General features: G+C 39.0%; 1 protein-coding gene across 1 annotated transcript; it reads right to left on the bottom strand.

The window, feature by feature from the left end:
• Nucleotides 1–203: 203 nt before the first annotated feature.
• LOC117254602 (polyunsaturated fatty acid lipoxygenase ALOX15B-like) lies at nt 204–23,223 on the bottom strand. Its single transcript, XM_078166247.1, has 17 exons — nt 23,029–23,223; nt 22,697–22,874; nt 22,121–22,319; nt 19,127–19,243; nt 14,817–14,888; nt 14,570–14,645; nt 14,192–14,314; nt 13,978–14,081; nt 10,827–10,993; nt 10,523–10,666; nt 9,826–10,029; nt 9,554–9,640; nt 9,273–9,442; nt 7,641–7,762; nt 7,395–7,495; nt 5,393–5,563; nt 204–1,438 (listed from the first exon to the last, which is right to left on the bottom strand). The coding sequence occupies exons 2-17, from the start codon at nt 22,847–22,849 to the stop codon at nt 1,259–1,261; spliced, it is 2,190 nt and encodes a 729-aa protein (XP_078022373.1). The 5' UTR covers nt 22,850–22,874; nt 23,029–23,223; the 3' UTR covers nt 204–1,258.
• Between the last annotated feature and the right edge of the window lie 1,068 nt (nt 23,224–24,291).

The following is a 24,291-nucleotide window of genomic DNA, read 5'->3' as shown; positions in this document are numbered from 1 at the left end:
GTGTTCTGAGTCTCATCCTTTTTACTTTTACTTCAGCTGCCCTTACAAAGTACAAAGTATGTACTGTTAGTTGCAGTACGATTGTGACATACTTCTTTATAACATTGCACCCTGAACTTTTACTGTTTAGCTCATATATTCATTATATCTTGGAGATATATACAAAATGGCATTCGATGATCCATCATGTTATATTCACAGTAAAATTACCTATGCATTTATTTGTCAGTTATTTTCATAGTTGTGTCCTTTTGTTGTTGGTAATCTCTATGATTATTTTGTTCACTTAAACAATTAATAATTACAAGATGTTGTAGGAAGATAATGATGATAATAATGATCACTCAGACACCTCATGTGTAGACTTAACCAGTACTTTATTTTGGTGAAGAAGTTTGGTCACAGTGTACAGTTGACCTTAGTGACATCCAATGACAAATCAGCCAAATTACTTTTACACTGATATGTGTTTGTTTACTCTTCTATAGCACATGAAGTAAATGCAGACAAGTGCAAATTGTCACATTTGTGTGTATCATTTGTGGAAGATACATGTGTTTAATTTCTCAGTACAGCAGCTTCACATATTGTATTTAATGTTTCTTTTTCTTTTTTCTTTTTGTTTGTTTTTTTTTTAATAAAAAAAATGTAAAACAAGGACAGAAAGAAGCACCTCCCTCATGGAACACAGGATCATTGAAGCAACGCCTCTTTCTGTGATAACAGGAACCTCCTGTCCTCCATGAAACTGAGCTTACTTTGTTCTGAGTGACAAGTACTTGTTTTTCACACGAGATGAAAGAGACACAGTTCACTTTAAAGTTTTGTCCTCTAGTACTCGCCTATTTTTCTAACATAGCTACAGATACAGAGCATGCAGTAAATCAAGCAAAACATAGGTACCTACATTTATTTAAACTTCATTATGACAGTGAGTCATAAGGCACAGTTTACTTCTAAAGTGTTACAATCTTAATGCAAAATAATATTTTTCCCCACAGTAACTGAGTTTGATAAGAGACCCTGTATATTCACCGACATACTAAGAAGATTTAAGATGTAGATTATGATTTAAACCACATTTTCCCCACAGTTAAATCAATTAGGTTATATAAATCACAGATCAATATAAAATGATCACATGCAGTAGCTTCCTTCCACCATAGTATCAGTTAAAACAGAGCATGCAGATTTTCCCTTTATCACTTTTGTGAATATGAAGCTGTATTTGGCCAACAGCTGAGAGGCCTTCTGATATTCAAATGGCCACACTATTTTCTATGTTCTCTGGATCCAGGTATGTGTATGGGATCTTCAGACTCTTGTTTCTGATGTTGATGTGTGCGCTTAATGTTTGAAGCTCTCCTTGAAAAGCCTTTACGTAGTAGGAGGGAATCTCCTCACTGTGATGCTTCTCCAGAGACTTGCCAAGAGCGACCTGATGAAATAAATAACAGAATAAAAATGCATTTTATCAATAACATTAAAATGTTCCACAAAAATATACTATTGGTACTATAATGCACAGCTGTAAGTAGTGAGCAGGACTGTTTTTTTCAGTGACTCAAAGAGGGCATTTTGCTCTGATGACGTATTAACCTGTGATACAAAACTTGAACATAAATAGGATTTATACAGTCCCTGACAAAAGTCTTGTCGCTTATCCAAGTTGTAGGAACAACAAATTATAACTTGACTTGTAGTTGATCAATTGTAATCAGAAATGGCTTATATGAAAGGCAAAGGCCTCTAGATTAAGCTTATTATACCAAAATAAAGTTTTGCATCATTCACTGAGTTTTATCTTTTAATTAGGACAGAAAGGTCAGATCTTGCTTGGATAAAAGTCTTGTCGCATACAAAAATAATGTACTGTAGAAATTATACTTTATTTTGAATACACAAACATGCTCCAATAACATCAGAACATAAAGTCATGGTGCCTTGGGAAAAAGAATTAATATCGTGTATGACTCCCATGAGCTTGGAGGACTGCATCCATACGTCTCAGCAATGACTCAAATAACTTATTGATGAAGTCATCTGGAATGGCAAAGAAAGCAGTCTTGCAGGACTCCCAGAGTTCATCAAGATTCTTTGGTTTCATCTTCCAAGCCCCCTCCTTCGTCTTACCGCAGACATGCTCAATAATGTTCATGTCTGGTGATCCGAATCCTGGAGCACCTTGACCTTCTTCACTTTCAGGAACTTTGATGTGGAGGCTGAAGTATGAGAAGGAGCACCATCCTGCTGAAGAATTTGCCCTCTCTTGTGGTTTGGAATGTAATGGGCAATGAGAACCTCTTGATACTTCAGGCTGTTGATGTTGCCATCCACTCTGCAGATCTCTTGCACACCCCCATACTGGATGTAACCCCAAACCATGATTTTTACTCCACCAAACTTGACTGTTTTCTGGGTGAATCTTGGGTCCATGCGGGTTCCAACAGGTCTTCTGCAGTATTTGCGGCGATTGGGATGCAGTTCAATGGATGATTCATCAGAAAAATCAACCTTCTGCCACTTTTCCACTGTCCATCCTTTCTGCAAGCTGTGGGCCTTGGCAAATGCAACATGATTCTTTTGTTGTCTTCTGTTTAATGCTGGTTTGTGAGCAGTAATTCGGCCATGGAGACCATTGCGTGAGAGAATTCGACAAACTGTTCTGGTAAATACAGGGGTTTCTGGTGACCAGTTCTGATGTATCTCTGCTGCAGTTGAAAAAGGGCTGGCCCTGGACTGCCGAAGCAACAAACGGTCCTCTCTAACAGTTGTCTTATGGGGTCTGCCTGACCTGGGCTTGTCATGAACGTCACCAGTTTCTTCAAATCTTTTTTTTATCCTCTCCACTTGACGTTTGGATACACTGAAGATGTCTGCCACCTCAGCAGCAGACTTGGTCTTCAGGCTCTTGATGATCAGCATTTTGGTCTGTGGTTGAATCTTTGGCATGTTGTCAGCGGTCAGGTTGCACTTCACATGAAGGTCTGGTGTGCTGGGGTTCTTTTTATACACACCTGGGAATGTGTTAATTAAGCAATACATCACGACAGGGACGAAAACCCCCTCAGCTGTGGTATAATGAGCGTATACCACGGCCTGAAGTGATGTATTGCTTTTATAAAACGGTTACCAATAGTGGAAATATGAAAGAGGATTACACAATCTATTTCATGTAGTTTTTATTTAATAAGAAATACATATTATCCAATAAAAATAGTCCCACTGTGGAAAAAAATAGTCCCACCTCTCCTGACGTTAGCTCTGTATGTCGTCTTTTCCTCGGCTTTTTCTCAGGAGAAAGTCACTGTTCAGTCCACTCTGCCGTTGTCAACCCTCCCTGGAGGTGAAAGTTAACCTTAAACATGTGAATTCAACTAATTTAGTCTATTTGTTAATGTCGTCAAAACACCGCCGCCAAGTTTTGCTACCTACTGTGGCCTAACAGTTGGTTGTTGTCATGGAAACATAGTTGCTTCTCTGACAATAATGACAATACTGAAGAGGAATACACAATCAAATTAATGTAGTTTTTATTCAATGAGAAATACATAGCCTATTATAAATAAATAAATATTTTAACCTTTTCGAATAAATAAATAAATAAATAAATAAATGAAAAATTACAGCTTTTACTCCATACCATTAGACTTACAGTTTATTTACATTCATTTCTGTAGTTTTTACTCCATAACATTAGACTTAGATTTCATTCATTCATTCATTCATCTTCTATTTGTAACCGCTCACAGTCATGATTTGTCTGGTGTCGAGGCCTGCATCAGACAGCTTTTGTATGGTGGTGCTGCGGAAGCAGTGGTTGGTGTATCTCTGCTGTGTGCCAGCTTGCTTGCAGAGTCGGGGCAACATTGTAGCGAGGTGATTGATGCCCATCGGCTCTCGTGTAAACCTGAATGTTACCACACATATTTTAGTTGTCATATAAATTTACCTTTCATCTAAATATGCACTACGCATGATACACTTACCAAACTTTGTCAAACTCGCAGTTCACATTTTTTCTTGGATGTAGATAAAATGCTGGTGCGTCAGGAGGCAGGAGGGAGAGGTAGAGGGCAGAGAGGATCACCAGGCAGTTCGTACATAAATCCCCTTGTGCTCTCTCTGTTCCTTCCTTGTGGGTCGTTGTGGTTTTTAGTATGTTCGTTGAATGTCAGCGTTGCATATTTCAAACCGTTTTCGTCCGCTTTGATTATAAATGACGAGGGTTTGAGCCGACGATTTCCTTCGTTTCCTCAGCGCCCAAAGTGCAGCTGCGTATCAAACCAAACTTTATTAACCAAGCCCACTGGAGTGTTTGGATTCAGGACCCGCTTTATGGCGTTGAAGTCAGCATCTGTAATTGATGTGTGATGTACTGTAGTGTCAAGTCCTTTCTTCCTCAACATTTTCACAACGCCAGTGAACACATTATTAGACGTTGTGAACTCTGTGTCTTTGAGGAGGCACCAGGAGAGGCTGAGTGGGGGGTCGTTAACGTATCTGTTGAGTCCCGCGCGGAGACCGATGTAGCTGCTCAGTCCGTATAGTTCACCTTTGCAGTTTCTGACAGTGCCATAAAATTCTCTTAAAATGTCATTGAATTGTTGTTTAGACACTGTCTGAAAGTCTATGGCTGCACCTTTGTCTTGGCACCAGTCTTCAAAGCACTTCACTGCCCACTTGGTCTGTTTAACTGTATTGGCCTCACTTCTCGCCTTCTCCAGTTGGTCAACCTCTCCAGATGTCAGCTCCGCATGTCGTCTTTTGCTCGGCTTTTTTTTCGGAGACAGGCACTCCTCAATCCATTCATCCATCGTTAGCCCTCCCCGGAGATCAAAGTTAATCGTGAACATGCTTAATTGTTAATTGTTAACGCTGTCAAAAAATAAACGTAAAAACCAGCTACTTTTTGCTACCTGCTGTAACAGTTGGTTGTTGTCATGGATACATTGTTGCTTCCCTGACGCGGAATGATATGCTGTGATAAGGCTTTAGAATAGTAGCTGTGGTATACGCTCATTATATCACAGTTAACAACCAATCAGATTGCAGGATTTCACCTTTCCGTTTTATAATTACAGTATATGTCACAGGTGGAGCTCTAATCTGTGATTGGTTGAATCGTTTATTGACACAACAAGACTTTTGTCCAAGTAAAATCTGACCTTTCTGTCCCAGTTAAATGATAAAACTCAATGAATGACACACAACTTTATTTTGGTATAATAAGCATAATCTAAAGGCCTTTGCCTTTCATATAAGCTATTTCTGATTCCAATTGATCAGCTACAAGTCAGGTTATTATTTGTTGTTCCTACAACGAGGATAAGCGACAAGACTTTTGTCAGGGACTGTATCATTCACATCTCTTGAAGTTTTTTTCACTTACAAAGTCATAGGATGATTTGCTGAGTAACCACATGACGGCCATTCCATTAGCCGTTGTGCCCATGTCAGGTAATGTCTGCAGCATCGTGGCCTCGCTTGTTGTCCCCTTTGTTTTTGGTGGAGGAAGTTGCAGGGAGATGGGAGTGTTGGGCATCCAGCCTCCATAGTCATACTGCAAGGATTGAGTGATTGGCAGATAACTGATTAAGAATCACTCACAGCATATCACTGGTATCATGGTGATACAATTATTGTTCAAAATTAATTTAAAAGCTGCATGTTTTAGCCATGCTAGTGGCATGGCTCCATCGCGAGAGTCATGTCAGTCTGTCCACCACGTTGGTCCACACTGAAGTATTTCAACAACTACTGGATGTGTTGCCATGAAATTTAGATTGAAATTAAAATTTGTACAGACACTCATGGTCCCCAGAGAATGAATCCCAATGACTTTGGTGATCCCCTGCATATTTTGAAGATAACAGAGCACAATATGAATTAAAATTGTTATTTCTGATTATGCTAAGCAGTATTTATGCACATTCCTTTTTAACACACTCTCTCTCTCTCTCTCTCTCTCTCTCTCTCTCTCTCTCTCTCTCTCTCACTCACTCACTCTCACACACACACACACACACACACACACACACGTATCTTTTCCAATGAAAATTTCCTTAAGTCATGCAAAAGACATTTTTCCAAACTAAGATTTGTAGTATAACCAACAGGATTGGTGTTTGAGGAGATTTTGGAGACTAGACTACTTTTGGAGATGGAAACTAGATTGTACGAGTGAAGTTATTGAATATATTTCCCAATGAAAATTGACCGAAATTATACAAAAGCCTTTATTCCAAACTAGGCATTGTAGTATAACCAACAGGAGACTGTTATGTGAAGTGATTTTGGAAATACTACTCTTTATAGAAGTTACTGAACATTTTTATAGTATCTCTTTTCAGTGCTGCACTTTGTACACAGTCTCTCTGCACTTGTCTCAGCTGCACATAGAGAGTAACATTATTTGTCCAGCTCAGATGATGAAAATTAGGTTGTAGCTCGTTGTCTACTTAACTAGGGTTGGAACAAGGTGTTGTTCATGTTTTAACAACGTTCTGCTTCCAAATGATTGACCCGGGAAGTTTGAATCTGTGAATATCTTTCCAGCTTTATCAAACTGCAGCAGGTGGCTGCTGTTCTTGTAATGTGTACCGTACTGACCTTCTTTGTATCAAAAATTTGTATTAAGCAATGTTTCAGTGTTAAAAACTACATCAAAGTCATTACACTCAATAAGTGTCTGACAATATTGGTCAGGGTCATAACTAATTGATCAAGGAATGGACTTTCAAGAAAGTAAAATTAAGAGCATGTCAGTTGGGCCTTGGGTATGAGGTAGTATGACTGAGTGATGGGGAGATGAGTTTATCAAAATTAGCTTTAGAAATACCTCTGTTTATGTTACCTAACCTCTCAGAAATTATAATAGGAACAGCAGGTGAGACCTTCAGGGATTTTTTTTCTTAAATAGGTGGATCTAGGCTGTTACGGTGTGGATTATATGTACAGACAGAACTGTCCACTACTAGTTTGTTGTTTTGATGATGTAGCTCAAAGCATCACTACCCTACCACCACAGTTATGACTACATTATATTGGTAATATGAGAAAGTAGGAATATTGTGTTGGGATATGGGAATGTGTGTGTGTGTGTGTGTGTGTGTGTGTGTGTGTGTGTGTGTCTGTGTCTGTGTCTGTCTGTCTCTTTTATGAGCTACTGTAAGAGAGCTGCAATAGTGATTGCAGTAGAATCATTCTTTTTCTCTCTTACTTGCTCACCAGGTAGATTGCATTTGTGCACCCACAGGAACCTACAAGTGGGAGGTTCTTGTGTTTTCTATGAAATATAAACCTGCCAATGCCACTGCCTACATGCAGACTCACAGACCTGCTAGTATGGCTGCATAGATAATTGATCATCCCTGTAAATTAAAAGGCTTCACCTGTCCAGTGTTCACAGCAGAGTGTTGTGCTGAGCAAGTGAAGATCACCATGGTGACAAACTTGACCAACTCTTCCACAGTGGTAAAGCTCTGTGGAATTCCTGAGAATTAGAGGAAATAAACTGCACAAATTAAAGCTGCCTAGATGATTTAAGTTTGAGTTATCTTTGCAATATGAACATGTTATATTAAATATAAATGTGCACATCTCTCATCATTAATATTGAGCTTTTCTTTTAAGCCCACCTGTGCCTTCTTGGGAAAGGAATCCGTGTTCAAAAATGTCCCCAATCCACTTCTGCAGGTCGTCGTCTTCCTTGACCGCATCATCATGCTTGTAGTAGAAGCCGAGCACTCCCTGCACATACCTTTGAGATATGTGGATAAGTACCAATGTAAAATAAATTTGTGGTTGATTTATGCATTTTTTCATACATACTGCAGTAGTAAAGCATAACTCTTTTGTGAGGCAATTGAATGTCCACAGTTTGTTGAGAGTTAGATAAGAAAATCGATACACCTCTCATATTTATGCATTAAATATAAAGCTACAGCTGGGTGGCAATTAGCTTAGCTTAGCATAAAGACTGCAAGTGGAGGGAAGTGATTAGCCTGGCTGGCTTCAGAGTTCTTATAGATGCCTACTAGCACCTCTAAATTTTAGAAATTGTAAGAACAAAAGCTAGCTCATAGGGCTTTAGGGAGGATAAGGGCTCTCTTAGGCCTTGTTCAGAATGTCAGCCAAAATCCGATTTTTAGCCAATCTAGATTGGAACCAGATGGCTCTTATGAAGTCTGAACAGTCATAAATGACATGAAATCTTTGAAATCTCTGATTTTTGCAAACCAGATCGAAACCACCTTTGGGAGGTAGTTTCAAATCGCATTTGGACAGATGCGTCTGAGTCTGAACAGCTCCTTATATGACTTCACACAATACACACTAGATGACGCCTCCGCTCTGACATCGTTGCCACAGCAACCTGTCAGATTGGTCATAATGTGGCCCAGTCTGAACAGAGCCAAATCCAATTTGGACACTTGCTAAAAACAGTGTGGACAGTCAGCAGTCAAAAATCGGATTTGAGAAGGAATCAGATTTGAATCAGATTGGCCTGCAGTCTGAACGCAGCCTTATACTCCTATATCAGGAAACCATGTTGTGTATAATCACTTGTTCAAACAGCAAATTGTCTTTGCATAAACAATATGTATTGTATCCCTAATTCTAACAGCCGCTCTGTACGGTAAATTGGTTGACGTGCATTTCCAGTATACTGGAAAAAAAACAGCCTCAGTCAACTGTAAGTCATCTCCTGATCAGTAGTTGCAAAATCAGTGTAGGCTCTCTCTATAGGATGGCCCAGCAGCAAGGCATTATTTACAAGAGCACAAAGCACAATTTGGGGAAGAACTCAGTGGAATAAAATAAAATCTCTAATTCTACATTTGTATTCTCAAGGTGCTTTCCTGGTAAAGACTTCCTCTCCCTGCTGGAGCAATCTCTTTAACACAGATCTGATGCCTCTGTGCTGGCCTGCTGATCTGTCCTGTCTTCATTAGTATCATTAGTTGTATGTGATTCACTTGGATGCTTGGTTTCTAGCAAACAGCTACATTAATTGTATTTCATGACTTTTTTCCCTCAAAGCAAATCCTGTACTGAAATCTAACCCTAACTCTAATCTGAGACACACACTGTGCAAATCATGGTCATTTTCCACCCTGGTGTACTTAGGGCCTCTAACTGAATTCTAACAAACCCTGATATGGTGTAGGTCTTTACAGTGTTTAACATGGCAGCTACATGTCACTAAAACATACATGTCCAACATTATATTTATTAACAGAATGCAGAATCGAAACTGACTGTAATACCTGTGGATGATATCCCAAAGCTTGAGTCCATCATCCCTGTAATAGAAGTTCGGCACGTCCTCCAGCCCACGCTCAGCGATGTCCTCTGGTATGCAGAGAGAGCTGTAGGTCACTGAGGACAGTGATCTCTTCAGGAGTGTCACCAAACCCTCTCCACCAGAAGCTGCAAACTAGTAGACAGTCAAATATGTCAGGAGTATAGTTAGAGACAAATACTGTGCATGATGTTGAAAACAAACATTGTTTAGGTGAAGGTCTACTGAGTGTTGGTCTTTTTGTACCTTTGTGAAAACTCCAGTTTTAGAAATTAGTTTAGCTCTCGCCAAGAAGTTGATATGCAGAGTGTATCGAGTGTGAGGTACAAGGACCTGAGAGAATGAGGGAACTCTATTAGTAACACTATTACATGTTAACCAAGTCAGTAATCTTGATGCTTCTATACTCTTTAACAGTGAGAAATAATAGAATATTTACACACTAAAACACTATGATTCGTCAACTTTGGATTATACAAAAATCAGCAAGCAGGAAAAACTACAACTACAGTAAGTACCTTGAACAGTGAATGTGTCCTGGGCACATTGCGCAGCAGTGACACTGCAAACACTTCAGCCAGCAGATGAGTGCGCAGCAGGTGGACATTGAGTTCGTGCTCGTTGAAATCTGCACTTCTCACAAAAATCTTGGCCGTCAACCAGTCGTACTCAGAATCAGTAGGGAGGAAGATGGGGTTGTCTTCTGCTGGAGTCTGCTTCAGCTGCAGGAGAAGGAAGGAGGTGTGGTTCATTCAATCCAGTATATCCAATACCAGTACTGGTCAATAATATTTACGAATTTTCTGTAATTGAATTTGTGCCTATTTACTACAGGTTTCATCTACTTCTCAGTCAGATATTCTGTTAATACTTTGTTGAGAAATTGTGTATTTCATTAAATTCCAGGTCAGAGCGCAGGATCAGCTTGAGAAGATGAGCTCTACATGTGAGCCCTACATATGAAAATAAAATTGATTTAACTTGTTAGCATCAGGCTCTATTATCAGCCTTTCAAACTTAGATACAACAATGGGGAGAATTATTTAATGACTAAAGCTCAGGCTGGAAGAAATGAGCAGCATTTCCCTATGGAGAGAATTCATAGCTGTCATCTAGACACTAGCCATGGGACCTGATACTTGCATAGATCACAGTATCTTGCTTAAAGAACACTTTCAGTGAGGTGGACGCTTCCTGTTTTAGGGAAAGTCTCACCTGAATAGCAACTGGCATCAGCTTGTTATCAGGTGTTTTGTGGAGCAAGACGAGGGGAGCCATCAAGTACTGTTTCTTCCCATGGATGGTGTTTGCTTTCAGTCCATCCAAACGCTTGTAGTCACACAGGAATATGTTGCCATTCTGTTGTGGTGAGGAAATCATTTTACTCACGTGCATACAGTGTGGACATTACATATACTGACTAAACATGTAGTGTAAGATGCAGTCCCAAATGTAAAGCATCATGGGGCAAAACATGATCTTTTCTATTGCTAAGATCTATCAACGTCATGACAATCACCTCCATTTCATTTTCCAAGCTGAAATGACCACTGGGGAAGACCATGTCGTCAGTGACAGGAAAGTTATCAGGCAGAGCTGAACAGCGTCGGATCAACATGGGGTTGACGCCGTTTAGAAACTGGTAGGCAAAAAGAGCATCCTCCTTCCAATGTTCCTGGACATAGTCTGGAAAAATAACAAAGTTGAACTGAGTTTCAAGCTAGAAAATCGTACTGTTATCAGCTTAACTGTACCTGTACACTACATGTAAAAGTTAAAGTGAATCAGACATGATATTGATTATATCCAATTCAATACAATTACTCATCAATAAAAAACTGAAAACATAATAGTAAACTACAAAATGCATGGACGCTTACAGTTGCCTCTCTGTCAGCTCCACTAAATTTGTGTCAAAATTGTGCTAAATTTGGGCTCTTTTTCCACTTTGCAAGTCTTGATGGTGCCTTTTGTGGTATGTAAATTCTCCACCTGCCAGCTGCTAGCTAGCCTGGTTTTCAAATGTAAACATCAATAAACATAAGAAAAATAACCACCAGCTGAAATCACATCCTGCTTGCTGGACAGATGTTGGGAATAAACTGGATGACTTCCGTGCTGCATCAGTTTCCAACATGATATCAGCAACTCTAATGTCCTTTGATTCACAGAAACTTGGGTAATCCTGGACAGTGCCATTTAATTGTTACCATGCTTTATGATGAATAATGATCAATGTGTCAGTGGGACTCTGAGCTGCTGTCCCAGTCCTGCTGAGGATCACTGCTGTCTGAGTTCGGGTGGAACAACAACACATCCCGGCTATGTTGTCAGGGTCATGACATGTGGACAGTTTAATCATTCCACAACCATGGATTACCAAAATCATCCAGAGACATAGACAATTATAAAGCAGCAGCCAACAACAGAAAAAGACGCAAACAAGGACTGCATTAGAATCACAAGTTCAAGGAGCTGATGAGACCACATTTCACTGGAGGTGTACCTTGTATAATTCCATGTCACAAATACATTTTCTTGTTCAAAATTTTCTAAAAAAAAAAAAAAAATCTCAAAAATTGACCTTCATTTTGATTTAAAGTGCACACCTGTACAGTTTCAAAAATTTATCTTACATGGTTGTGACACTATCATGTCACAAAATCTGTCCAAAGACAGACAAACAGATGTAGAAACACATGGTACTCAAAACTGCTTCTGCAGTAGTTTCCATGACAATAGGTGTCACTAGAATCACATTTTGCCATGATCTGCATATACGGCCCAGCTTTATGAAAAGACCATCTTCCCAGCAATGAAATACTTCTTTAAAACTTTAAGCATTTATTTGTTGTTGCTGCACATCTTCAGTAAGTATTTCATTGGAAAACAAGGCACCAGATAAACTAGCTAATTGTATCTATATTCTATGTAACCCTCAGAAAAAAGAAAGTTGAATCATTCATATACAAATAAGTTATTGTACCACAGACAGTGTTTGAGGGTACTGTTCTTACTGATGCATGGCCGTTACACACTACACACACAACTATTTGCTGTTGACCTTCATTAAATCACCCTAAAAACGACACCAGGCAGCTACAATACAGACCTCTACACACATCAGACTGGTAGGTCGTAACTCGATATTCTGCTTTTCTAGGACTGAGATGTTCGGTTACCCGGGCTCATCTTCATCATCAGTTTGTAGAACCTGTTTAACCACGTTTAATGATGAGCTATGAGATCAGTGATGTGATTGGCTGAGAGAGTATTTACTGCAATAATCACTACACCCACTGATCTAGACTAAATTCACCTTCAACAAGCCCTCTGCATGTTGAGTCACAGCATAAGATGTTCATAGAGACTCAAAATATTTTTCGGGAGAACACAAAAGTTTTAGGAAAGATCACAAAAGTCTCTCGGGAGAATACCAGAGTATTTATCTTTTTTCACCCATCTATATTTTCTCTTCCATCTTTTTTAACAATCATCTTTTTTTCCTCCCCCATCTTTTTTTTTACCCATCTATGTTTTTTCTCTCCCATGTCACCTTAGGGGCTCTGTAAGTTACGATATGAGGATGTTTGTTAACCTTACAACAATATATTTGCAGTATTTATATTTACAGTATATTAGGGCCATTGTAGGTTTAAAACAAGCCAACATTACCTTACATGGGACACAAACCCCAGTCTCCTGTGTGAAAGTTCTGTACTTAACCAGGTCATTCTCTCCATTTTTCTCACCTTATGGCCCAAATGTGCTGTTGTATTCTTCTCCTTGTTTACCTGATTTTAGAAAACTTTTTGACCTGGTGCTTTCCTATGGTTTGTGTGAGGAAGATTTGAATTTGGTTAATGTTGCGGTTTCTGATCATAGGACAGTGCTCTTCCAGGTTCCACTCCTCTTCCCTGACCCCATACCCACCACACTGATTTGCTCCTGCCTCCTAAATTCACTCTCTGTTCCACTTTTCTGCCAAGCTTTTAGATACAGGGGCATACGCATAGAGGACCTTGTTAGTGTTAAGAATATTTAATTGTTTGTTTGCTCCAAATGACCTCAGTGTCCTAAGGAAGTAAACGTATTTTTGCACCTGATATAATCTGCACTCCAGGATAAAGCAGGATCTACGTATGTAGATATAAATATATATTTAAATGTAGAAACCTGTTCAACCTTTATTAGCTGTTTGAAAAACTATGTTGACATCAATGATGGATTGGTTCATCTCTTATCTGTTAAAACGGTCCCTCTCTGTTACACTTGGATATGCCCCCTGCTCGCGTCCCTCTCATTTGTGGGGTCCCCCAGGAGACTGTTTTAGGTCCCCTCTTATTTATTGTGTTCATACCTCTTGGGAGACTCTGGTGTTTATCCTATTATGCCTTACTGAAATTAAGAGTTGGATGTCCAAAACTTTTCCACAGTTGAGTGAATTAAAATCAGAAATAATTATAATAATTACATTTGACCCAAGAACTAGACGGATTGCCAACAATGTATTCTGGGTGCCTTATCTAATAATGTTAAATTATCATCATCATCATCATCATCATCATCATCATTATTATTATTATTATTATTATTATTATTATTATTATCATTATCATTATTATTATTATACATACATTATCAAGTACATGACAATGATAGCATAGTACCTGATATGTCAGTCCGTTTGCACCAGAACACCCCCTTGATGTCATCAATATCAAGCCAGTTCTCTCTGGAATCAGCCAGACCTTTCAGGTACAGCTCAGCCAGCCTAGAAAATAAAAGCAAAAAGTAAGTTTACTTGGGTGATTCAAATTTGTTTGATAGGACATACACAGTCACATAGATATATAGATGTATGACAGAATTTGAGGACATTACCCAACAGCTGCAGTTAACCTAAACTCTGCCTTCTTGATGAAGGAGAACTGGACCTCAGAAGGCAGATCAGAGAGGTCTTCTGCCTTCATGCAGTGGGGTATTCCCTTTATATGCTCATACCAGCTGGAAAAAAATATTAGAAGTATTTAAAGGTATGCAAGCAGTACTTGACACATATTCATGTAATTAACATTGCAATTCTGCAACTTATAGTATAATAGAGTTGAATATACCCTGGCACGTGTAACAACATTTTATATGGTAGGTAGTTTATCATTATATGTCGTGTATATAATCAACCAAAGGTGGAAGCAGTTTGGATGCACGTTAGTTTTGGGGTGCATAAAGTGAAAATGTGAATAAGCTCTGAGCTCTCACCGATAGTCTTTCTCTCGCTGATTCCTGTCTGGTTCCCATCCAAAATGATAGTCAAGAGGCAGTATTTCAGTAGGTACTGTAGCAAGAAAGAACCAAAACATGTTTTATAGTTCTTTATACAGTATGTTGGAATTAATTTACTCCAGCCTCATTACAGTCCAGCTTTCAGAACTTCTTAACTGTCTTTACTGTCTTCTGTGGTCAGTGAACAGCGTACAGGATGTCAGACAAGCAAATTTGCACAAACCTTTTCCGTCACTGAAGCGGTGCACTTCACTGTCAGCGCTCCGGCAGTAGATGGAAAAGTTGTAGGTGTCTCCTGCAGGGGAAGAGAAACCAAAGTTTGGCTTTCGGATGGGCTGTTTGTCTGGCTCTATCAGGAACAGATATTCACAACATAGAACAAAGAGACAGTTAACAAATATGAGATATAAAAATAAATGAATCAGTATTGTGAGATCTTATAAGAGGCAGCATCATCACAAATTACTGAAGCAGTATAAGAGTAACACTCAAGGAACACCAACCCGGTCTCACTCCAAAGTCATTAAATACTGCCGCTTGAGCAGTGACTTCTGGCGTCAGACACTAACGAAAAAAGTCAGCATGATACGTCACAGGGAAACACAGCGGGACAACAAAATTTAAGACAGCAAAAGTCCAAGTGGGGTGGGCAGGAGGGGTGGAGGATGGGTCCAACAACCAACAACTATCACTTCGGAGGACGGTGTCCGCTTCCCCAATGATTGTAAAGCCAAAACTTGTTCTTTTTTTCTAAACCCAATCACATGCATTTGTTGTTTAAAGGGAAAAAAAGTCAATTGATGGTGCTGTGCTGAAGTAGTGTGTTAATTTTGAAAGAGACTGTATGCAAACTGTGAAGTGAAGTGCATTGTGAAAACAGACAATGCATGTAACAAGCTTGAGTTGACACAGTGTCCCTGAACGTCAACAACCAATGCACCCAGGGTAGCTTGCATGTCATATGTGGAGGTGGAAAGTTCATGACCAAACATCGATATGTGACAAGGTCAGACTGAGATTGTATTGAGCACACAGACAGTACGTAACAGCATTATTAAAAAAGGTACTGGAAAAGCAGATAATCCTAATTACTCTGTAAAAGAAAACAATGTAATTATAACTAAAGCAAAAGAAATTGCCGATAAATGTGATGTATATTTCGTAAACACTGGAAAGAATTTTGCAAATGAGATTGTGGATTCAAGAAATAAGGATGGTGTAGATCCTTATTAGGGGTGTTGATGTAAAGGAAATACTTGATATTGTTTAATAAAAAGTCCACTGATTTGACTGACACTGATATGTTGTTGGTAAAAAAAAAATATTAGTGAGTATATTGTGAAAGCACTGACAAATAAATTTCACAAATTTAAAAATCATCAAAAAATGTTAAAATAGAAAGAGTGTATGAAAATGTATTATTTCTGGGTATGACAAGTAATCGTAAGCTATGTTAGAAACTCACTTTGATTGTAGAGTCCTAACTTGTATTTGTAGATGCAGCGTCAAACTGTGGTGTCTAACGGTTTGCCAAAACTTTGTTGAGGCCAAGCGAAAGTCCTTCTCCATAGCTTCCCTGAACTCCTCCCATACCCAAATTTTTGCTTTAGCGACCACCACAGCTGCAGCCGTTCTGGCCAACCGGTAGCTGTGTGCTGGTTCAAGTGACCCCTGGGCCAACTAGACCCAAAAGGCCTCCTTCTTCAGCCTGACGGCCTCCCTCACCGTCGGTGTCCACCAGTGGATTTTTAGGTTGCCGCCTGACAGGCCCTGACAACCTTCTGACCACAGCTCTTAGCAACCGCCCCCACGATGGAGGCTTTGAACATGGACCACTGTGATTCCATGCCCCCAAGATGGGAATTGAAGACCTCAGCCAGACATTCCCAGTTCACCCTCATTACACGTTTGGGTTTACCAGGTCTGTCCGGCGGCCTCCCCTGCCATCTTATCCAACTCCACAGGTGTTTCTAGCCCATTTTTGGGGGTGCTGAAGCACCCCTAAATTGAATCCCAGCACCCGTAAAATTTGAGAGATTTTTTTTATTATTATTGTATGTCCTTTTTTAACAAGTTAGAAAAGTGTCAAAACCATACAGTACTTGGTTGAAACATAATATTTTAACAACAAAAATACAGCAGCACCCCCCCTTGCCTCAAAAATGGTTTGATCCACCCCATCCCTCCAACCTTTCCCAGACTCGGGCTTTGAGCGCTCTATCTGCACAGAGCAATGCGCTGCCTTCCAGAGTGGGTGACATGTGGCACATTTCTTAACTTCTACCACTCAGTACCAACACATTATTATCATTAACAGTCCTCATTTTTGCTGCATTTAATCGTAGGTCACTGTTTATGTTGTTAGCTAGGAGTTAGCTGACGTTTTTTCTAGCTAGGAAACGTTACAGGTGGTCAGTACCACTGTCGTCTGTTTGAATTGGAATGAGAGAAACTAGCTGTTGTGTCATGTGCATGTGTTAATATTAAAGCCAAGGTGCTACTGACTAGCTAATTGACTGGATGCCCATTAACATTATAACTCCTATTGTGCGTGTGTACAGACAGACAGACAGCCTCATCATGGATATATAGATTAGATTGTTTTTTCAGAAAAAAACAGGTAAGAGTGTAAGATCAAATGGTCTTTCTATCTAGAATGATGTTGTAAGTTGGATCAATGTATCAGTTTATATCTCTTATTAGATATAAAACACATCGTTTGGTTATTTGCCTTTTGGTTGACAGTACAAAGAGAGAGAGAGAGAGAGAGGAGCAGAGAGAGGACTTTATTTATTAGTATTCTTATTAGTATGTTTGGTACTCACTATAGGGGGCAGGTTTACTCCAGAAACATACATACTGTGTGTGTATGTTGAGGAGCTGCTGTATCAAAATGAGTTGTCTTCCCCCAGAAATTAGGGTTACGATATGTTTCTTTTATGATTCCAATCCATTCCTCTTTTGCTGTGGCTCAGCAATTAAATAACCTTTATCAGATTTGATGGTTTAGTCACAGACTTTCCCAAAAAGTGTTGTGCTTTTCTTTCACAAATGTGGGAATGAAATTGCATTAAAATGTACAAAACAGTGAAATTTATCTTGCCTGGCTGGGCAGCTCTCTGGGTGCTCAGCACCCCTAAACCTCTGATCCTAGAATTGCCCCCTGTCCAACTCACCACCAGGTGGTGATCAGTTGACAGCTCTGTTCCTCTCTTCACTTGAGTGTCCATAACACACGGCCGCACATCTGCTGATATGACCACAAAGTTGATCATCGATCTTTGGCCTGGGGTGTTCTGGTACTAGGTACACTCATGAACCTCCCTGTGCTTGAACATGGTGTTTGTTATGGCCATTCCATGACTAGTACAGAAGTCCAATAACAAAACACAGCTCGGGTTTAGGTCAGGCAGGCCATTCCTCCCAATCATCCCCCTCCAGGTTTCTCTGTCATTGCCCACGTGACGTTGAAGTCTCCCAGAAGAACTATGGAATCTCCAACCGGCACCGCTTCCAGGACACCGCCAAGACACTCCAGGAAGGCTGTGTACTCTGTACTGTCGTTCAGTGCATACGCACAAACAGTCAGAGACCCACAGTTGTATAAAGGCGACCCTCTCAGTCTCCACAGAGAATCTTGTCTTTGTACTGTATTCAAATTAATATAGTCAAATAAGATTTTCAAATCTTTGCATTCTGCTTTCATTTACATCTTACACAGTGTTCCATCTTTTTCAGAATCAGGGTTGTACATGCTTTAAAATTTTGTGATTTAGTTCATCTTAAAACTTGACAGATATTGTACAAGCACAAAATCATTTGCTTCCTAACTAATCGAATGTGGTCTGAAATTTATGGAAGCACATCGCATTCACTGGATAAAAAAAAAAAAAATTAGACACCATATCTTTACGAGATTCTGATGTCGTAATTAGGAGATAAGATAATGAAAAGAAAAAGTTCTTGTTGCCTGTAAATCCTCGCTAAGCAGTGGGCAATGATGGGGCTATTGCAGTTAATCTACTATTACTACCTTCTCGGTTTGAGACACTGGGAAATACTGTACTACGAGGCTGAAGTTGGCTTCCGATTCACAGCTTCTGATTGGAATTTCTCGGTCCACCTTAAATGTCGCATAATGCCTGTAGATGGCTGTATTCAGTCATTTTCAAGCCAATTCATGAACTGAAAAATTGAACAAATACAGGGAAGATGAAATGAGAATGATCAGTAGAGTGCAACTGTCCTAAATTTTGAGCATTTTAACTGTAGCATATTTTTCTTATTGTCTTTACTCATGGTGAACTGCTTTTCAGTCTTGCTAATTCTGTCTATTTGCTGTGGTCTCGTTTGCTCTGTATTAAAAAGTCTTAAGAAGTTAACAAAGTTAAAAACATTAATTATTAATGTTTAATTATTAATTAATTTACTCCAACCTGCTGGTAATTTAGCTTACTGAAATTGTCTTTCTTTAATGTCGTCTGTGGTCAGTGAACAGTGTACAGGATGTCAGACAAGCAAATTTGCACAAACCTCTTCCCTTTCTGAAGCGGTGCACCTCCCTGTCAGTGTAGATGGAAAAGTTGTAGGTGTCTCCTGCAGGGGAAGAGAACCCAGTGTCTGGATTTTGGAACGGCTGTTTGTCTGGTTCTATCAGGAACAGATATTCACAACAGAACAAAAGAGGTAGTTAACAAATATGAGGTATTGTGAGATCTAATAAGAAGCAGCATTGTTACAAACCATTGGAGCAGTATAACAGTAACACTCAAGGAACATGGAGAGTGCTTAACAGCATAATTAGAAAGTGCACCGCAAAAGCAGACAAATCAAATATTATTTCACGAATGTTGGCAAATGAGATTTTGAATCACAAAAATAAGGATGATGTAGATGGAGAAACTGCCCATTAAAACTCCTACTCCATCTTTATTAGGGCTGTTGGTGAAAAGGACATACTTGACATTGATAAAGAAATTAACAATACGTCCACTGATTGGACTGAGGCAAATTATGATTTGTGATACTGGGCTTTATAAATAGAATTGAATTGAAATTAATATGTTGTTAGCAAAAATATTATTATTCATTTTTTGAAAGCACTGACAAATAAATTTAAGACATTTTAAAATCATTACATGATGGTGAAATAGAGTGTAGGAATTTTTTTTTGTCAGTATAAAAAAAAAGAACTCAAGAACTTAACAAGTGATGATTATGTTAGACACTGTCACTTTGTATTGTAGAGTCCTAACTTGTATTTGTAGATGCAGCGACGAACTGTGTTTACTGATGGTGGTTTTCCAAAGTGATCCTGAGCCCATGTAGTGATGTGCTCTATACAGTCGAGCCAATTTTCAAAGCAGCGCCGTCGTGGTTGATGGTCACAGGTTTTCAGTGTTTGTTTCTAGCTTTGCCGCTTACCTGCAGAGAAATTTCTGGATTCTCTGAAGCTTTTGATGATATTATGGCTTGTAGGTGATGAAATCCTAAAATTTTTGCAATCGTGCATTGAGGAAGGTTGTTCTCAAACTGTTGCGCTGTTTGCCCACAGTTTTTCACAGTGACAATCCTTGCTGATGAACAACTTAGCCTTTCGAGGATGCCCCTTTCATACTCAATAATGCTACTTTAATCTGTTATCAGTTAACCTGTTTACCTGTGGAATGTTCCAAATAGGTGTTTTGAGAGTATTTAGAAACTTTCCCAGTCTTTTGTTGCCCTCGTCCCAAATTTTTTGTTACATTTTTCAGGCATTGAACTCAGAATGAGTGTATATTCACAAAAAACAATAACCAAAGTTTATCAGTGTTAACACTAGCTTGTCTTTGTACTGTATTCAAGTGAATATATAGTCAAAAAGGATTTTCAAATCATTTTATTAATGTCTCACACATGTGGAATAGATGTGAAAAGGTATAAAGAATATGTACTTTACTTAAATATGAAAAAGTTTAAAAATAAGGTGGTAAACATATATAAAACTGACTATAACTGTGTATGTAATGCTTGGATCTTTACTTTTGTTTCTTTCGTTTTTGTATAGCCTAAACCAAGTAACTAGTGAAAGGGTTACTACTATTTAAAAGGGGCAAGGACAGTAAGCTTGACCTTAAGCCTACACCTTTTCCATCAATATTTCATGTTTTCCCTCTAACTTAATGGCTTAATGTTATTCATTCATTCTATGTGCATTCTTTTTGGAAAATTGATAAGAGGGACTGAAATAAATTACTACGACTACTCACAAGACAGTGCTGTGTTTGAGAGACTCCCAGAGCTTAAAGAAAGAACCTTAACACAGTTTAAAACATGTTGGATTTAATCTACTCCAGCCTGCTGAAAATGCAGTTTCCAGAGCTTGTCTTTCATATATGTCTTCTGTGATCAGTGAACAGTGTACAGGATGTCTGTCTGTTGAGTTGTGGTTTAATTTCACAACAGTTCCAAACAATGTGGATGCTTAGGGCAACGACATTATGAGGAAGGCCAGATGCTGCTCTGCAGGGAGGACAATTTGCATGTAACTGCCACATTAAAAGGTGAAGAGGGAGGAGGGGCTCGACTGAAAGTTGTCGGGTGTACAATACACCTTTAACTAAGAATTGATGCCATGGACCAAATTTTAAAAATTAAAATAAAATAAAAATCTAAAACCATTGCTGTATTATTCAAAACTAAACTTATCTTGAACCAAAACTCAATATGTATACTGTCTTGTTCTCTCATAGTTTCATCTGTTACCTACTGTGTGGACTGGAGGTATGGACAAACACATTGTGACCAACACAATTTATTCACTTGTGAGTTGATCTTAAAACTATAATGTCCAAAGCACAAAATAATTTACCTGGTAACTGTATTTAGTGGTAGTTTGAAATTAGAGAGAGCCAATATGAATTTAGGGAAATAGGTAGACAAGGGTAAGGACACATCTAAAAAATAAATATATATTTGTCAAAAGAGCTTACTTGTGGAATGGATGCGGCAAGACATGTAGTTCACTTTTAAAGATGTTTAAAAATCACATGGTAAACATATTAAAAAGTATGATTATTACTATTGTGTTTCAAATGTTTGGAACCTTATTTGTGTTGTGTTTTGTTTTCTTTTGTTTGTTTTTGCACGGCCAAAATCTAGTGACATGGTTGCTTAATAGTATATACTATGTCAAAAGAGTAAGTACAGTAATTTCAGCCTACAACTTTTCAGTCATTAATTTTTGTTTTCCTTTTCATTTTAATGCCTTGCTGTTATCTATTCTTTTTTATGTGCATTATTTTTGGGAAATTGCCAACATGGAACAAAATAAAAGTACTACTCCTGCTGAAAAGCACAATGCTATGTTTAAAACACTCCCAGAGTGTGAAGGAAGAACAACAACAAGGTTTTAACTTGTTTACAGTATGTTGGAATTAATTTACTCCAGCATCCTTATAATGCAGCTTGCAGGACTTGTCTTTCTTTTATCTCTTCTGTGGTCAGTAAACAACATACAGGATGTCAAACAAACACATTTCCACAAACCTATTCCCTCTCTGAAGCGGTGCACCTTGCTGTCAGTGATCCATTGGCAGATGAGAAACTTGAAGGTGTCTCCCTCGGGGGATTTCACTTCCACCTTGGTGGGAAACCACTTGTCTGGATTTTGGGAAGGCTGTTTGTCCAGCTTTATCATGACCAGCTTTCCAATGGAGACAGGGCAGGACACGGTAAAAGTAGACACCTGGAGTAAGGACAGAAATGGTTTGAAAACATTTATATGAGAGATAAAGTGTATCTGGTAACAAAGAACTGAGCAGTAACCCAATGCTTAACATACAATTACTGAATGTAGAAGGGTGGACAAAGTACAACTTGTGCAGTGTGCACAGTATGTACACTGCATAAATTACACTTTTTGGGGGATTTTTTGGAGCCTCGGTCATCTTTATGGCTGTAGGAGGTGCGCAGCAGCACATGTCGTGTCACAGCAAGTCTGAGTTGGCAAGAGTTTACATAACTTTCCCTAAAATTATACTTACAGTGCTTATAATCTGGTATAGGTAAAGTTGAGGATGCGTGTTATACATTTAAACACAGAGAGGGATATGTCAGACTTACTGTTCCTCTGATGAAGGATGACTCTCCCTTGGAGCCCATGAGCCTCGTGTGTTCACTCTTACCATCCTTTCCCACCAGCTTAATGAAGACATGGTCACAAGTGCCGGCATCATCCAGATAGGAAGTGGACACGGTCACTTGATAATCAGCCATTTTCACTCTGGAAAACAGAAGAATCCTGGTGGGGCGAGAATAAAGATAACCAATCTCAGCACTGATTGTGTTAACTGTCACTAGATGAAGTGAAAAAAAACATAAAATACTGGTATCACAATGAACAAAGCCTCGGCAAAAAGGTATTATAACTACAAAAATCATAATATTTCTCTCACCTGTTAATGAGACCAAGAAGTTCCTTTGATGAACTGCTGTTTTCATAAAATAATCCTCACTGATTCCTCTTTTTCGGTTTTGTGGGAGCGTCTGGTCAGTTATAGTAAACAATCAGCACTTCTGATGAACTGTGGACATGTATTGCTGCACCTGCAAAACCACAGAGCGATGACACCGATAATGACAAACCAGTTCTCCCACTGTTGCATGTGAGAACATCACAGTCACTAATATTAGTTCCAGGTAAATGTTAAACCAACAGCAGAAAAAGTGTTGACCCATACAATTAATCCAAATTTATCTGATTGTTCATAATTGTACCATGAAAGTAAACTTTTTCTATAATGTGGAAAATACATACAGTAGAATACACAGTTACAGCCATCTAAAGTTGTCACTTCCAGCCAGAGGCTCGTTGTTTGCCAGCCAAGTGGCATCCAGTTTTCAGCCATTTTCCATTCACATATTTAAACAGCATAAACACTGATTGTACCCCACATTTCACCTTAGTGACTCTGAAGTTCAAGAAAAAAAACACCCTCAGACAGTATAGCTACTATCTATATTATGTATCGACTTGTTTGAGCTCTTCTTTTAAGTGAGATGTCAGCACTGAGTAGAAGATTCAGGATTAGAATCACAAGGTGAAAAACTGTTCTGAGCAGTGAGGAGGCTTAAGAGGCTTAAGAGTTCCTTAATCAGAGGAGAAAACAGTGGAAACACAAAGACGTCGGAGAATTATTCTCCGAACGCCTGGATGACGGTGAGTTAATGAAACGCTACAGATGAGATTGTGCATATTTATGATATTTGTGGCCGATCTCATTAGGGATACACACACATTTTCCACCTAACGCCATAACACGCCATAACGCCATAAAATTTGCCTTTCTGGCAGTACAGTTATATTGGATTGCAGGTGTACCTAAAAAAAGTGGCCACTGAGTGTATCAGCTGGCTCAAACAGAGAGGCTGACGTAAATCAAGATATTTATACTGGTCACAGAAAGCTCAGTTTATCAGTGCAGAGCTTCTACAGCATAGTTATGAAGGTATTTTTGTGTCTTTTTGTTGCAATCATATAAAAATCTTTTGAGAGCATATTTTTTGAACTGCATTTAAAAATCAAGCTTGTAAGTAAAAAACGTGTGATCATTTTGCTTATAAATCAGTCCCCTTTGCTTGCAAGTTAAAAACTTTGGCTTGGGGGTTTGGGGTGTGTTTGACGTGGCTCCATACAGGGCAGACTACACCCACGATTC

The sequence above is a fragment of the Epinephelus lanceolatus genome, chromosome 3 (assembly GCF_041903045.1).
Source record: "Epinephelus lanceolatus isolate andai-2023 chromosome 3, ASM4190304v1, whole genome shotgun sequence".
In the NCBI taxonomy this organism is placed as follows: Eukaryota; Metazoa; Chordata; class Actinopteri; order Perciformes; family Serranidae; genus Epinephelus; species Epinephelus lanceolatus.
The sequence above is the reverse complement of the archived record's forward strand: the minus strand, read 5'-3'. Positions and strand labels throughout refer to the sequence as shown.

Bases quoted from the DNA above. Each gene is read 5' to 3' on its own strand.
- LOC117254602 (XM_078166247.1), bottom strand. From the start codon at position 22,849: ATGGCTGATTATCAAGTGACCGTGTCCACTTCCTATCTGGATGATGCC. The intron at 14,315-14,569 runs GTGAGAGCTCAG...ATTTTTTTCCAG, and splicing joins CAGCGAGAGAAAGACTATCG to CTGGTATGAGCATATAAAGG. The intron at 10,994-13,977 runs GTACTATGCTAT...TTATTTTTCCAG, and splicing joins CAAACGGACTGACATATCAG to ACTATGTCCAGGAACATTGG.